The sequence below is a fragment of the Schistocerca serialis genome, chromosome 10 (genome assembly GCF_023864345.2).
Source record: "Schistocerca serialis cubense isolate TAMUIC-IGC-003099 chromosome 10, iqSchSeri2.2, whole genome shotgun sequence".
Taxonomy (NCBI): Eukaryota; Metazoa; Arthropoda; class Insecta; order Orthoptera; family Acrididae; genus Schistocerca; species Schistocerca serialis.
Genome location: NC_064647.1, coordinates 244502143 through 244519663, shown reverse-complemented (window position 1 = coordinate 244519663; position 17521 = coordinate 244502143). Strand labels below are relative to the sequence as shown.

The window sequence follows — 17521 nt, the reverse complement described above, 5'->3', positions numbered from 1 at the left end:
TGTGTGCGGCAGGCGCTGCAGCGCCACGGTGGACCCGCGCAGCCGGAGCGCATGGTGTCGCTGCTGTCGGGCGCCGCGGCGCGGCTCGAGGTGTCGACGTCGGTGTTGCACTGGCTGTGGCTGCTGCACGTGCAGGCGGCGGCGGGCGCGGCCCTGCTGTACCACGTGCTGGGGCTGGCGGGCGCTATTGGCCTCGCCGCCGTCTACGTCGCCTTCGCTCCAGCCCAAGGTAACCACGGACCGTGGCATTCCCACGCCTGTGTCGACCACTGAAGTGGCAGCTGCATATCCTGCGCTCTTCCTACCCCCCGGAGTGGGCTGTTTATCACTGTGTCACCTCGCCTTTCCCCTTCTCGCTTGTTTTTATAATACCCCTTTCATGCCGGAGGCTCGAGTCCTCCCTCGGGAATGGGTGCGTGTGTTGTTCTTAGCATAAGTTAGTTTAAGTAGCGTGTAAGTCTAGGGATCGATGACCTCAGTAGTTTGGTCCCTTAGGAATCCGCACACATTTGAACATTTGAACTCCTTTCCCCTTGAGATCGTATGCTGCTTTCTCCCACGATACTAACGTTCTCTCTCTCTCTCTCTCTCTCTCTCTCTCCACCTCTCTTTCCTCCTTTTCCAATGCTACCCCTTTCTCTGAACCCTCTTTCAATATCTCCCCCTTCTACCTTTCACTGTCTCCCTCTCGATGTGTGTCTTGTGTCATCTACACTCTGAACTCCTTTCACCCTAGAATGAGATTTTCACTCTGCAGTGGAGTGTGCGCCTATATGAAACTTCCTGGCAGATTAAAACTGTGTGCCGGACCGAGACTCGTACTCGGGACCTTAGCCTTTCGTGGACAAGTGGTCTACCATCTGAGCTACCCGGGCAAGCGCTCTACCATCTGAGCTACCCAAGCACGACTCACGCCCTGTCCTCACAGTTTTACTTCTGCCAGTATCTCGTCAGTGGTAGACCACTTGCCCGCGAAAGGCAAAGCTCCCGAGTTTGAGTCTCGGTCCGGCGCACAGTTTTAATCTGCCAGGAAGTTAAATATGGGCGCACACTCCACTGCAGAGTGAAAATCTCATTCTGGAAACATCTCCCAGGCTAAGCCATGTCGCCGCAATATCCATTCTTTCAGGATTGCTAGTTCTGCAAGGTTCGCAGGTGAGCTTCTGTAAAGTTTGGAAGGCAGGAGACGAGGTACTGGCAGAATTGAAGCTGTGAGGACGGGGCGTGAGTCGTGCTTGGGTAGCTCAGATGGTAGACCACTTGCCTGCGAAAGGCAAAGGTCCCGAGTTGAAGTCTCGGTCCAGCACACAGCTGTAATCTGGCAGGAAGTTTCCTTTCACCCTGTTGTGCAGCTACTGAGTCTTCTGCTGAGAGAGCTGCCTCTCTTTCCTGCTATCACCTCCTTGCCTCATAAGTCTTCCCCTGCCCCGCCTACACCTCCGTCGGTCCACACAACTGATTCCAGTAATCGATAATCAATAATCAGTCTCGCCGCCACTGTGCGAGTGTGTGTTTGAGTGTCTGTGTGGTGAAAAACGTTTACTAGAAAAAGAGTGAGAGCTCGAAAGGTTGTGCACATACTTTTTCTGTTCCGTGCTTCTATGCTCAACACATCAGTCCACTATAGGTGAGTATAGTGTCCACATAGAGTTTGAAGCAAGGAAACGGGATTGCATAAGGAATAAAATTACGTTTCGGACAAAGGAGGTTTCATTTGTTCCTCAATGTCTCTACGCTGTACCACCAGTCTGTACTAAATGTAGTTGTGGATATTGGTGCCAGTGTTTGGGCTCCCAGGTTATCACTCCACTGCTGCAGTGAGGAAAGTGCAATAACGAAACCTGCTGAGGTCCTGTGCTGCCTCGAGCACCGCATCCGCAGACCTCCGATCAATATTAATGGGTGTTTGTGCCCTGGACCTACAGACCTGTATCGAGGTGTTCTTCCCTGCGATGTTTTCCCATTCTCACATGTGCATATCAACGAGACGCTTCAATAAGAGCACTACGAAAGCTACTGCTGTCCAGAATTACATTAGTTAACCGAAAAACTTTGCGGCTGTCAGAGTTTTATTCGTGCTATAATACCCACCAGCTAACGGCCTTGCCGCAGTGGTAACACCAGTTCCTATCAGATCACCAAGGTTAAGCGCTGTCATACTTGGCAAGCACTTGGACAGGTCACCGTCCACGCTGTTGGCAAGCGGGATGCTCCCAGCCCTGGTGTGGCCAACTGAGGTGCTATTTGACTGAGAAGTTCTGACAGGAAAACTGAAAATGGCCAGGAGAGTGATGTGCTGACCACATGGCCCTCTGTATCACTATCTCGTGACGTCTGGGGACTGAGGACGACACGGCGGCCGGTCGGTGCCGTTGCACCTCCAAGGCCTGGTGTGATGGTGTTTGTTCTACAATAACCACCAAATATATCATACTTCCATGGCCTTAAGAACACTAGATGATTCAATAATGCATGCGAAGAGGGAATATGCGTTCATTTACACATGGGTTGGGCGTAGATTAACATGGTATAGCTCTCTACAGGCACGACAACCAAGTCTGATGACCTTATTCGTCATTCACAGAAGCCTTATTCTAGATTTCTGTTTAAGAGTGCACTAACAGAAACTTGGTAGCTCCAAAAATACTGGCAGGATGGCAAATAAATTATGCAGAGTAGTGAAATGAAAACGAGACATAAGCAAATGTAATTAAAGTCGTTGTTGTTAGAAAAGCAATTGCCATAACTGCCAATAAATTTATCCCTCTGTGAAACAAGATGGTCACTGCTCCCAAGGAAAAACGTTTGCGGTTGTCTACGAAACCACGATTGTACCCACGCGACAATCCCTTCGTTTGAAGCAAACAGTCGGCTATGAATGTCTTTCTCCGAGGCTCCAAAAATATGGAAATCGAACGGGTACCGATCGGGACTGTATGGACGGTGTGTGGGCGAACCGATGTGTTGCGAAGGTTGTTTCGACTAAGCTACAGTAGTTTCGATGAAAAGCCCTTGCCGGGCGGGGTGGCCGAGCGGCTCTAGGCGCTACTGTTTGGAACTGCGCGACCGCTACGGTCGCAGGTTCGAATCCTGCCTCGGGCATGGATGTGTGTGATGTCGTTAGGTTTAAGTAGTTCTAAGGGACTAGGGTACTGATGACCTCAGAAGTTAAGTCCCATAGCGCTCAGAGCCATTTGAACCATTTTTGAAAGCCCTTACACATCCCTCACACGGTCCCGATCTCTCTGCATGTGATTTACGTATCCTTGCAGTGCGGAAGAATGACATCCGTAGCCGTCTATTTGCTTCGGATGAATAGCTGTCAGCCCGAATGCAATCATTTCTCCCGCACTGACGGTCTCGTCGTACAGTGGTATATGTCTATAAACAGTTACGGCGCTTAATATTGAAATAATAAACGGTTAACTCACTTTTTCTTCCATCTGTGTGGGTTTTATTTAACTGTCCCTTGTACGAGTACATGTCTCCTCCAGCTCTACTGTTTGATTCCTCCGCCGCCAGGTCTCGTTAACAGACCTCAGTCGACAGAAATCGGCAGAAATCTGATGCCTTGTGTCAAATAGCTCATTTGATCCAGCAAGCGTTAGCCGACGTTTGAGCTCCTACAGTACCCCAGCCAAGTAGCAGCCACAATCCAGTTCCTGAATACGAGCGAGCTGTGCGTACCTAGCGCGCCTCAGCCGTGATAGCGGCACGCGTCTGTATGTTCGCCGCCTACCTCGCCATAGCTCCATCCCAGGGTAACGCCGTCTGGTTCACTTCCTGCCGCCCTTCTCCAATGTACTGTCAGCTTTCTCATCTTCTTGCTGTTCAGCCGCCAGATACTTGTTTTTTTGCCACTCAGTTTTAGACCTTCTTCGTAACTGAATATGATTAACCTAATTGTTTAGGTGAACCTCAAAGTTTTTACTTCTTCTCCATGAATTTTAATACCTACTCCGAATTTTTTTTTGTTTCCTTTACTGCTTGCTCAATATACAGATTGAATAACATCGGGGAGACTTGGAAAAGCGGTTGAACGGAATGGACAGTGTCTTGAAAGGAGGATATAAGATGAACATCAACAAAAGCAAAACGAGGATAATGGAATGTAGTCAGATTAAATCGGGTGATGCTGAGGGAATTAGATTAGGAAATGAGACACTTAAAGTAGTAAAGGAGTCTTGCTATTTAGGGAGTAAAATAACTGATGATGGTCGAAGTAGAGAGGATATAAAATGTAGACTGGCAATGGCAAGGAAATCGTTTCTGAAGAAGAGAAATTTGTTAACATCAAGTATAGATTTAAGTGTCAGGAAGTCGTTTCTGAAAGTATTTGTATGGAGTGAGCCATGTATGGAAGTGAAACATGGACGATAACTAGTTTGGACAAGAAGAGAATAGAAGCTTTCGAAATGTGGTGCTACAGAAGAATGCTGAAGATGAGGTGGGTAGATCACGTAACTAATGAGGAGGTATTGAATAGGATTGGGGAGAAGAGAAGTTTGTGGCACAACTTGACCAGTAGAAGGGATCGGTTGGTAGGACATGTTCTGAGGCATCAAGGGATCACCAATTTAGTATTGGAGGGCAGCGTGGAGGGTAAAAATCGTAGAGGGAGACCGAGAGATGAATACACTAAACAGATTCAGAAGGATGTAGGTTGCAGTAGGTACTGGGAGATGAAGAAGCTTGCACAGGATAGAGTAGCATGGAGAGCTGCATCAAACCAGTCTCAGGACTGAAGACCACAACAACAATTGTTTAGGTATCTATGTAAGCATACATACAGAAAAAGCCACCGTTAATTGCGCGCAAAGGCAGCTCCTTTCACGAAGTTTCGTGCGGGGAATGCAGTGTAGTCATATTATGCCTCTGTATGTCCTTTAATCTCTCTCATCTTATTCTCCTCGTATCTACACGAGATCTACCGTCGTGGCAGCAAAACTGTCGCACAATATGCATAGAATATCGATTCTCTAAATTTATCCAACAGGTTTTCTGGAGAGAATTCTTGTCTCTGGTCCATAGTTTCCCATTGAAATTCTCTCATGACCTCCGTTACAATTTCGAATGTGCTAAATCCTAGCAGTCTGGCCAGTACACGAATTCCTCTCCTGTGCCAACATTTTCATCTCAAAGACGCAGTTGTAGCCGACGTCCTCAGTTATTTGCTGCATGTATTCCAACATCTGGCTTCCTGTACAGAATTTACCCACTACAGTACTCCGTATAGTATCATGGGGGTTATTCCTTGATGTCTTAACAGATCTCCTACCATCCTGGCCCTTCTCCTTGTCAGTGTTTTCCTCGACGACTCTGAGGAGAACATCCTCATTCCTTACCTTACCAGTCCAGCTAATTGTCAACATTCGTCTGTAGTACCACATCGCAAATGTTTCGATACCCTTCTGTTCCGGTTTTTACACAGTCCACGTTTCACTACGATACAATGCAGTCTTCCAAATGTATATTCTTAGAAATTTATTCCTCGGATAAAGACTTTTTTTTAATCTAGTAGACCTCTCGGCCGGGAATGCCCTTTTTGAGCGTGCTAGTTCGCTTTTTACACCCTCCTTGCTCTGTCTGTCATGGGTTATTTCGCTGCCCAGGTAGCAGAATTCCTTAACTTCATCTACTTCATTATCTCCAATCCTAATGTTAAGTTTCTCGCTCTTCTCATTTCTGCTGCTTGTCATTACTTTCATCTTCCTTCGACGTACTCCTAGTCCATATTCTGTACTCATTAGACTGTTCATTCCTTTCAACATATCCTGTAATTCTTCTTCACTTCCACTGAGCATATCAGTGTCATCTGCGAATCTTAGCCGGCGATGTGGACGAGCGGTTCTAGGCGCTTCAGTCTGGAACCGCGCTGCTGCTACGGTCGCAGGTTCGAATCCTGCCTCGGGCATGGATGTGTGTGATGCCCTTAGGTTAGTTAGGTTTAACTAGTTCTAAGTTCTAGGGGACTGAAGACCTCAGACGCTCAGACCCATAGTGCTTAGAGCCATTTGAACCATTGTTTGCGAATCTTATCGTTGACGTCGTTTCACCCTGAATTTTAATTCCACTCTCAAACCATCCTTTTATTTCCATTTTCACTTCTTCGATGTATAGATTAAACAGTAGGGACGAAAGACTGCATCCCTGTGTTACACCCATTTTAATGCGAAGGCTTCGTTGTTGGTCTTCCACTCTTATTTCTCCCTCTTGGATCTTATACATACTGTATATTAACCGTCGCTCCCTATTGCTTATCGCCGGCCGGAGTGGCCGAGCGGTTCTAGGCACTACAGTCTGGAACCACGCGATCGCTACGGTCGCAGGTTTGAATCCTGCCTTGGGCATGGATGTGTGTGATGTCCTTAGATTAGTTAAGTTTAAGAAGTTCTGAGTTCTAGGGGACTGATGACCTCAGAAGTTAAGTCCCATAGTGCTCAGAGCCATTTGAACCTATTGCTCATCCTTCCCTATTTTTCTCAAAATTTCGAACATCTTGCACTAATTTACATTGTCGAACGCTTTCCCCATATCGACATATCCTATGAACGTGTTTTGATTTTTCTTTCTTCTTGCTTCCCTTATCAACCACGACGTCAGAACTGCCTCTCTGCTGTCGTTACATTTCCTAAAACCACACTGGTCGTCATCTAACACCTTGTCAACCTTCTCTTTCATTCTTGTGTATATTACTCTCGTCAGCAGCTTGAGATGCATGAGCTGTTGTGCGCTACTTACCTTACCAGTCGTCCCTGTAGTCTTCGAGATAGTGTGGATGCTTCATCGCCAGTCTCATACACTCTGCACACCAACACGAATAGTCGTTTCGTTGCCACGTCCGTCAATGATTTCAGAAATTCCGATGTTATTTGACCTTTCTCTTCTGCCTTATTCGATCTTAGGTCTTCCGAAGCTCTTTTAAATTCTGATTGTAATACTGGATCCCCTATTTCTTCCCTGTCGACTCCTGTTTCTTCTTCTCTCACGTCATCAGATGACTCCTCGCCCTCATAGAGGCTTTTAATGTACTCTCTCCAACTACCCACTTTCTCCTCTGTATTAAACAGTGGAATCCCCGTTGCCCTCTTAACGCTACCGCCCATGGGTTTAAATTTCACCAAAGGTTATTTTGACTTTTCTGTAAGCTCAATCAGTCGTTCCGACAATTACTTCTTTTTCGATTTTATTCACATTTTTTGTGCAGCCCTTTCGACATAACTTCCCTGCGCTTCATGTCTAGTTCGTTCCTAAGTGACTTGTAAGTCTGTATTTTTTAGGGTCCCTAATCATTTTTGTGTTTCCTTCTTTCATCTTTCAACAGAAGTATCTCTTCTGTTAACCGTGGTTTCTTCGCAGTTACTTTCTTTGTACCTAAGGTTTTCTTTCCAATTGTTGTGACTGTCAATTTTAGAGATGTCCTTTCCTCGTGAAGTGAACTGCCTACTGAACTACTCATCATCGCAGTATCTATAGCCTCACGTAACTTCAAGCATCGCTCTTCATTTTTTAGTACTTCCATACCCGCTTCTTTCGCACTGATTCTTCGTGACTAATCTCTCAAATTTCAGGCTACCTATCATCACCACCAAATTGTGATCTGAGTCTACGTGTCTATCTGTGAATGCCTTGCAATCCAATATCCAACCTAAATCTCCGTGTATTTCCCAGTCTTTTCCAAGTACACCCCCTCCTCCTGCCATTATTGAGCAGAGTATTCGCTGTTAGGAGCTACAATTTATTGCAGAATTCAATTAGCCTTCGTCTTGTCTCATTCCTATTAGCAAGCCCATGTCTCCCATAACCCTTTCTTTACTCTGTAGCCTACAACCACATTCCAATCCTCATGATTCTTAGATTTTCATCTTCCTTCACTTACTAATATACTCATTTATACTTTCTCTGTCTCCTCATTTTCTGCTTGGACGTTGGATGTCGACATGTATACCTGAACTATTATTGTTGGTGTTGGTTTACTGTCGCTTCCGATGGGAACAACCCCATCACTGAACTATTCACACTGCCGGCCGAAGTGGCCGTGCGGTTAAAGGCGCTGCAGTCTGGAACCGCAAGACCGCTACGGTCGCAGGTTCGAATCCTGCCTCGGGCATGGATGTTTATGATGTCCTTAGGTTAGTTAGGTTTAACTAGTTCTAAGTTCTAGGGGACTAATGACCTCGGCAGTCGAGTCCCATAGTGCTCAGAGCCATTTGAACCATTTTTGAATTTTGACAGTAAACAAAGTTCACTTCGAGTTTCGCTGCTAATCTAAGAAAATGGCGCGAAAGAAAGGACACTTGTACTAACCTCAGTGACCTGACCGCCACCTCCTCTGAAGAATTTGCGGGAAAGGGACTTGGACATAAGTCTTTATTTAAACAATTGCAAGCAGTACAGCCATCAGGTGTGATCATCAAGAGGTCCAAACTCCAACTGACTTAGTACACATCGTCACCACCAGAGGGCGCTCTCATTTGTGACACAATCCAAGATGGTGGCAAATAGCGCGTTCACCACGAGGTCTGGACTCCAACTGACATAGAAAACAGCCCCACCACCAGAGGGCGCTACCGTGATGTCAGGTGATGACGCATGTACTGTTCTCCAAGATGGCGTCAAACAGTGTGCTCACCACAAGGTCTGGACGTAGTACACAGCACCACCAGCAGAGGGTGCTGTCGCCCATTTCGTCACGTAATCCAAGATGATGGGGGTAAAATGGCGGGAAAACGACTCTGCCTGTGTTGGAGAAAAGTTTTTATTACGCAGGCAGTGTCTCCACCATGAGATCCAGACTACAACTGGCCCAGTAGACAATACTGTCATCAGAGGGTGCTGTCGTCCATTTCGTGAAATAATCCAAGATGGTGGGGGGAAATGGCGGGAAAACGACTCTGGACACAAGTCTTTATTTTGCAGGCAGTCTCTCCACCACGAGATCTAGACTCCAACTGACATAGCACACTGTACTGCCTCCAGATGGTGCTGTCATCCCTCCTGTGATGTAATCCAAGCTGGTGGTCTGTAGGGAGAAACTGGAGCAATAGTGACTCAGCCTGTGCTGGGCTGTTGTATAGAGTAAGGTCGGAGTGCACTGTTTATTTTGGAAAATTTTATTTAGGGATGGAGTACATTTACCACAGTCATACAAAACACTAGGCCTGATGTGCTTGGGGCCATGTCACACATCCAACAGACCTGTGAGCTACTTCTACATAACACTCTCAAGACACGCAAATAACTATTAAATTAACGAAATAAGTTCATTACACGCTGGCAAACTCAAGTAATGCAGCACAGTTATTTGTAGAAACACTCAGTACTCATAAACTGTTCAAATAATGTATAACACAGCCTACAGACCTGCTCGCAAAATATGCAAATCAACACACTCGAGCACCCCCCTGCCAACCGCGGCCCCCCATGTGTGGTCGACGTGTGATGTGAATGGCCGGGAGTGCAGACGCTCCAGGGAGTGCGTACAGATATTAGTCGCTGCTGGACTCAGGGGAAAGTAGTCTCTATTTCAGAGTATACAGTCAGGGATATACCGACGTCACAGGACTACAAGGCGCGTTGACGTCTGTCTCATACTCGAGACACCTCGAGGCATCACTTGTCAGTAGCGCTGATGACAGAATAGCACGGGCTGCTTTCCCCCCAGTGTTTGTAACGGGCCATGCGTGACAAGTTCAGCCGTGCGTACTCGCCCCAGCGTGGCTCACGCCTCGCCTCACCGCGAAACGTCCACGTGAAGACTCGCCATCTAAAATTTTCTCAATGTTATTCCCATGTCACATGGCTTCGTAAAAAATACCTGCCAAGTCGACCTCTTGTGAACTGTATAGTGTCCCAGAAATAATTAACAGGTGCTTTCTTGATGTCTGTTTTCGAAAATAAAGCCGAATGCAGTCTTCCTCGTGAACCTAACGGTTCTAGTCTTCCTGCTCTCAAATGTTATAACCGCTATGTAGAGGCTCCAATATCCCAACACAAAGGATGTGAATGAATCGAGCATTATGATTGGCTCTTATCGAATTTACCCGCCGAATTACTGATGCTGCCAAACGCAAACGGCTGCATTTCGAGAGGCATCATGAGCGGGAAGCACAGACTCCTTACTAATATAGGCGCACTGTGTTCAGCGATGAATCGTGGTTTTGCAGTACACAGGAACACCAGTGTCGGCGAATGTGGCGTGACGGCATTTTTCCAAAACGTTTTAGAGAGGCTCAGCGGTGTTACTCCTGGCAACTGTGATTTCCGGTCACAGCTGATTGAGGGAACCTTCCAGAGGTCACTGGGACTGCGGACTTTAAATGCGGAAGTTAGGCTTTACCGTGACTGTTATTGACAGTAAATGAAACACGAAGTTTACTGTTACCAATCACCGTTAACAACAAAAGTATTAGCATCCTACACATCCAACCAAAAGGCAGAAAACTAGAGATCCTCGAATCACTCGAAATATACAAACACCGAACGAAACAACCGGAATCCATCTTAAATGACAAAAATGACACACACACACACACACACACACACACACACACACACACACACACACCTTAATATTGACCATAAATATTGACAGCCGCCAAGAGTACAAGAGATTGACCTCATTTACAGATAATTCATCACACCAACAACTTGTACCCCTTGTCAGCTTGAAACTGTATGTACATCAACTACTGGCACAAATTGTATATCTATCGGCATATTTTATAGCATTAACCAATGTTTTACCTCAACCTTTAGGCAGCTAATATATGTAACATGTACTCTTAAGACACCTTGCTCTCATATAACCACTCTTTCCACCCTCTCTCTCTCTCTCACACACACACACACACACTTTCTCTCTCTCTTCCTCTCCTTCTGCCTCCAGCCTCTAACATCTGTCTATTAATCCCAATCAAATAGTGTCATCTATGTATGATTTTACTGCTGTAGCCATTATGATTATTGTACTTCAAGTCTGTAACATCTCACCTGATTGTTAGTAACAAGTATGAAGTTTAAGCCATTTTAACATTTCACCTGATTGTATAAACGAGTACGAATGTTAAGCTGTTTTAACTTGTCAAAATTGGATATATATGCCACCTGAAGTACACACCATATAATCGACACCTCAAAACAAACACGTCCTAATGCTTTAAACAATTATTCTGTAATAATATTGTTACGATGTATATTCTTTATGTCTTCTCTTCTGCTATACGAAACTTGCACCCAGCAGATTCCAGACGCCATATTTGTTTACAAACGTGACAGTATACATGTGATGTGTTACTACAGCGAAAGGAACCTGTGACCACTGGAGGTACTCTATTTTACTTATTTAATGTTCACCGTTAGATATCAGTCTTTCATTCAATTCATGTGGAACCCATTTTGCACACTTTTGGATCTTTCCCATAGCTTTCAAACGGTCAGAAATTGTTTGTTTTTGGTGGTCTTCCACGTTCTTCACTTCTTACATCAAAATCATTATTTTTGAACCGTTGAAGCCATCTTTTGCATGTTGCTTCTGATAGAGCATGATCACCATTTGCCTCGACAAGTATTCGATGCGACTCTGCAGCACTTTTTTTTCAAATGGAAACAAAAAATTAATGCTTTCCGCAAATCATCTCTTTCTGGTACAAAATTCGATATTGTTAACACGATGAAAACATATGATGTTGTTTGTTCCATGACTTGATGTATACTAAATAACTTTGACAGATGTCATACCAACCAAACAAAAAAGAATTAAGGCTCGTTCACAACAAATGTTCCCTATCGACACATTTGTACCTTAACACTCATTTCATACCGGTACACCTGGTAAATTCTGAGTAGTATGTAGGCTGGTGCCTGGGCTACCCTCCAGAATTTCGCTCCGTGTGAGTTTCCTGAGCGAGGGCGCCAACTGGGAAAGCATTCCTATAATCAGAATCTCACTGTGGAGCAGCCGCCACCACGAGGCAGGTGTCCACAGCGACTTCCACCTCAAGGAGCTGCCCGCCACAGACCGACACACCAGCCGTCACCTCTACACTGAAGAGACGTGGGATCAGATGACTAGCAACTGGACTTTGTAATATCCGTCTTTGTTTTGCATCGGCACAATGACGTACTTAAACTTTCGTGTGTCCCTTCAGGACTTTAACTTTCGCTCATATGCTTGGGACATTAACTATTGCGCTTCTCTTCTAGTCTTTCACTGTGGCACTCTTAGCGTACGGACATTGAATTTTTGAAGTTTTCTGTTTGCTCTGACAATTTCGGCCCTTCATCGTTCAGCTGTTATTATTGTTCTTTCTGTCATTACGACGTGACTAGGTTTCAGTTAAGCCATTTGTGCCTGAATTATTTTTTCTTCTGATTTCTACAAATTAGATATTTATGTGTTTATTGTCATCCAAGAAATGCAATACAACAATCAAAATAAAAAAATAATCAATACTTGAAACAAAAAAGAGCGAAACATATATGTCACGCTAGGCAGAACATACATTTTAGGCAGAATATACGACAGCAAGTAAAATAATACACTGTATGTGATTTACATCAAGTTCAGGCGACAGTACTCACTTTCTGTGATATGGCACAAAACATTCTATGCACAAGCCAACATCACATTTGCAGCACATTGTTCTTGGGGTTCCTTTGCAGTTTTCCGCCGCACAGCGTCTTCTTTTTTTCTGTGGCACCATGGCTACCAGATGATTTGTTTCATCATGTCTAATATCATGCAGCACTCTGCCTTGGTTTGAATTATCTGCAGGGCGTCCAGGACCTCTTGGTACTGCAGCATTGGAAGTCAGGTAACATTTCACAATGTAGCGCCGGAAGTGCAGTTGAGACATATTTATACCAGTCTTTCTATGAAGATGCCACCCATTATGTACAGAGATATTTAGAAGCCATGTAAAAATTGGCCACCACCATTTCTTTCCTCTGACACTCACTCTATATAACGCTACATTTTCATCCATTCGGTCAGTTCCTCCCATGTTTTTGTTGTATTCTCCAATTACATTAGGTCGAGGTACAAGCATTCTTTTCTTCTCTAGTCTAGAGTATCGGGCAACGGTGCTGACTGGACTGATACAATGGCTTGCGGAAGCAATTGTTACTGTAGAATTATCTAGCCATCTGGCAACGATTATTCCACTTTCCTTGCTGCTCTTGCAATCAAAATCTCCTCTCTTATTCTTTTTGGACATAGTGTTAGAAGGTATGAAATGACACTCTTTAGGCAGACGATTTTCACGAATAGTCCCAGTTGCACCAAAACCTCGTTGCTTCAGGTAAATCAACAATGTTTGTGATGTAAACAGGTTGTCAAAATAAAACCTGTAGGAGAGATGTTTGTTCTTTTCAGGAAGAGACTCGATCATTTGAACCAAAGGAGCAGCACATTTTCCAAATGCTTTCTCATATTTTTCATTCCTCTGAGGATCAGCTCCTTGGTATATTTGAAAGTCCACTAGATAACCCATAGTTGCGTTTAAACACCATGCTTTGTACCCAAATCTAATGGGCTTACCTTTCAGAAACTGTTTATATCCATGTCTGCCAAAATACTTGCTCATTCTGAAAGTGGAGAGAATACTTTTTTCTTAGCGTATTTATTAATGGACGAAGTTTCCACATTCTGTCATTAGCATCTATTTCTGTGTTGTCACGCGAGTGAATGAATCTCATAATAGTTTCAAACCTGTCCCTTCTCATCGTGCTGTGGACCATTTCATTTCTCATGTCCAATCCAGAGTCCCAGTAATATCTTCTGCTAGGTAAAGGATTATAGCCAGAAAGAATTATAGTTCCTAGAAAACCTTTTATCTCTCCATTTGTTATTTTTGGATCTGAGCAGTTCTTGAACAAAGGATACTTCGTCGATTCAGTGAGAAGAAATCCAATTACTTCATCGTTCCAAAATAATTCGAAGCACTGAACTGGAGACAAGTTTCTATATTTATTATAAGCACTTTCAGGAAATACAGAACTAACACTACGCAGATCGTCTTTTTTCCAGTCTCTGATTACAGTTTTAAGATCTGTGACTTTTCCTGTTCATCTGGTTTATCATCAGGAGAGGAATTAATCTCAGGTTCACTACCTAACCTGTTTTTACTTGCTAAAACCACCTCTCCACCAGCCTGGAGTTGCCTTTGTCCAAGATTATCGATGTTTCCTCCCCCATCTTCTTCCCCAGAATCTTCATCCAAATCCACATTAGCTTCAGGAGATTCAATAAATATATCTGTTGCATCTTCTCCCTCCCCTTCAAGAGTAGCCAGCATCTCATGGAGAGATAGACCTCGAAAGAGAACGAATCCTTATTTTCACTGTTTTGCATAGCGTGACATATATGCAACACAAAATAAAAACTGTGTTTGGAGCCACAAAAATAAGAATTGCATTTTGTAGATAATCATTAACATAAATTTCAGTACTTTTAACATTATAATCAACCATAATTTAAACAAATTGTATTATAATTTGCGATAAAAAATGATACTTACTTCTTATTCCAAGACATAATCTCACTCAGAAAAGTCTTCCGTACTTGAAGCACCAGTCACTGACCACTTAATGCTTGCAACTGACTAAAACCTACCTAAACATGAACAACAAAGCCTCGTTATCTGACAGCCATACAACAACAGCTACTCCAAACGGAGGCATTGCTGCCAACGAGAGAAAACAATGACAGGCTGTTCCGTAACATATATGTTACGCTAGGCAGAAATGGGTTAATGTGTTCCAAAGTAACTCCCTTCAGATGGAATGTTCATGTGTCTTGGAATAAACTTCATATTCATCTTGCACCTAGGTATTTTCCCTGTACCACCCGTGTGACTGTGTCCTCCTGCAGCGTTGCTGGCGCGCGTGTTGCTGCGGCTGCGCAGGAGCGTGGCGCCCCACACGGAGGCGAGGACGCGGCTGGTGGCGGAGCTGGTGGCCTGCATGGCCGCCGTCAAGGCCAACGCCTGGGAGCCCGTCTTCCAGGCCGCCATCCAGGCGGCGCGCAGGTGAGCCGGCCTACCTCCTAGGCTGATGCAACTTCATCACTGGAGCTATGCTTTTTAAAATGTAAAAAAGTTGACTCCATTTCTGTGATCACTCACTCACTAATGTCCTTGTGCTTCATGTGAGTTTCTAACTGCATAAATGGATCTCATCTGCACCACCTTCGATTAGTAGATGACAGTATTCTACACCAAAGACCCACAGAAAGTGGCAAACCTGCCTAATATCGTATAGGGGGCCCCGCGAGCGTGCAGGCGTGGACTCGGCTAATGTCTGAAGTAGTGCTGCAGGGAACTGACACCGTGAGTCCTGCACGGCTATCCGTAAGTGCATAATAGTACAAGGGGGGGCAAGGCATCCCAGATATGCTCAATAATGTTCATGTCTGGGGAGTTTGGTGGCCAGCGGAAGTGTTTAAACTCAGAAGCCAGTCTGTAGCAATTCTGGACGTGTGGGTGTGTTATTCTCCCGCTGAAATTGCCGAAGTCTGTCGGAATGCACACTCGACATGAATGGATGCAGGTGATCAGACAGGATGCTTACGTACGTGTCACCTGTCAGAGTCGTATCTAGACGTATCAGGGGTCCCGTATCACTCCAACTGCACACGCCTCCACTAGCCTGAACAGTCCACTGATGATATGCAGGGTCTACCAATTCATGAGGTCTCCTTCATACCTGTACACGTTGATGCGTTCGACATGATTGGAAAAGAGACTCGTCTGACCAGGAACATGTTTCCAGCCATTAAGACTCCAATGTCTGTGTTGACTGGCCCAGGCGACGCGTAAATTTTTGTGCCGTGCAGTCATCAAGGGTACGCGATTGGGCCTTTGGCTGCGAAAGGCCATATCGATGATGTTTCGTTGAATGATTAACACGCTGACACTGAAAAGTGCTGCAATTTGCGGAAGGGTTGCACTTCTGTCACATTGAGCGAATTTCTTCAGTCGTCGTTGGTCAAATTCTTGCAGGATCTTTTTTAGGCCGCAGCGATGTCAGAGATTTTATGTTTTACCGGATTCCTGATATTCACAGTACAGTCGTGAAATGGTCGTACAGGAAAATCCCCACTTCATCGCTACCTCAGAGATGGTGTGTACCATCGCTCGTGTGGCGACTGTAACACCATGATCAAACTCACTTAAATATTGATAACGATGGCAGAATTAACCGGAACCTCTGCCATACAGTCTCTAAAGGCCTACCTTTTTCTTTACCTTCCAACTTTAGTACACAGTAATTGATCAGGCTAATAGTGAAACTACAGTAAAGAGATGCAAGATGCCCTAATAGCGAATGTGGTAGGGATGATATGAGAACATGTTAAGCAATGAGGGTTTCTGGAAACAGTGTCTAATACTGATGTTTCAGTAACAGCACACTGAGCATTGTCCTGTAGGAAACAAAAGCCTGTTAACTTCCTCAGATCCGAGAATCGATTCATCCAGCCTGTTATCAGCGAACCTAATGCTTAACGCGCTGTACTAGCTGAGCGAAGGTAGCTGCACACCGCTATGTGATATGCAGTTTGTGTGGTCAATAGTAAGCAACTTTTGAAGAATTGTGAAGAGAGACTCCACTGGACGACTGGAAAAAATTGATTTGGGATGATGAATTATGGTATGGCCTGTGGCGCTCCGATATAAGAGACTGAGTTTGGCGACTGCCTGGAGAAGGTTAGCTGCCATCACGTATAATGCCGACAGTGAAGTACAGAGGAGATGGTGTTAGAGTGAAGGAGTGTTTTTTGTGGTTAGAGTGTGGCCTCCTCACAGCATTTGGGAAAACACCAAGTGCGGAAGGATATGAACACATTTTACAGCACTGTATACTACGTACAGTAGAGGAACCGTTCAGAGACAATGACTGATTGCATCAGCATTAGAATGCACCCTCTCATAAAGCATGATCTCTGAGGCAATGGTTTGTGGACAGCAACATTCCTGAAATGGGTTGTTTTTTGCACACCGTCTCTTCCCGAACTGGAAGTGAGGTCGACCTCACTCAAAATCCAGTGTCCAATGTGTCTGGTTTCTCTGGCTGTGGATCTTGTGCAAGAATGGTCTGGCATTCCTTTGCTTACATTCAGACATCTCGCTGAAACTATCTCCAGCAGGGCTCAAGCCATCCTAAAGGCGAATGGTGGCCACATCTCATATTAACTGTGCTGGCATAAGCAGTCGCCAGCACGCCAGGCGGAAAAGAGGTTGCGAGAAGATAGATAGAGGCCAATGACAGAGTCGTAGGAAACGTGCCGCCAACGCCCTCTCGGCCGCCGGTATTTATATCGCCGCCGCACACTGGAGGGCCAGTGTGTCTCACCGACTGAGCTGAGTTCCGGTCGGCCATCATTTGCAGCCCGTAGGGAGTCGCAGCAGCAGTTAGCTCCACCGCAAGCTCAGAGACGACAGGCAGCGCATAGCGACCAGAGTAGTGTACAAAGCGGACTGCGTACTTCACGAGCAGAGAGGCTAACGTGGACTAGAACGGG

The 17521-nt window shown here is 45.1% G+C and overlaps 1 protein-coding gene across 1 annotated transcript in view; it reads left to right on the top strand.

The window, feature by feature from the left end:
• The window catches only part of LOC126424723 (ATP-binding cassette sub-family C member 4-like), a 176113-nt gene that overhangs the window by 78697 nt on the left and 79895 nt on the right, over nt 1-17521 (top strand). The window contains exons 6-7 of the mRNA XM_050087443.1: nt 13-229; nt 14873-15029. Coding sequence (XP_049943400.1) covers nt 13-229; nt 14873-15029 — 374 coding nt within the window. The remainder of the gene's footprint in view (nt 1-12; nt 230-14872; nt 15030-17521) is intronic.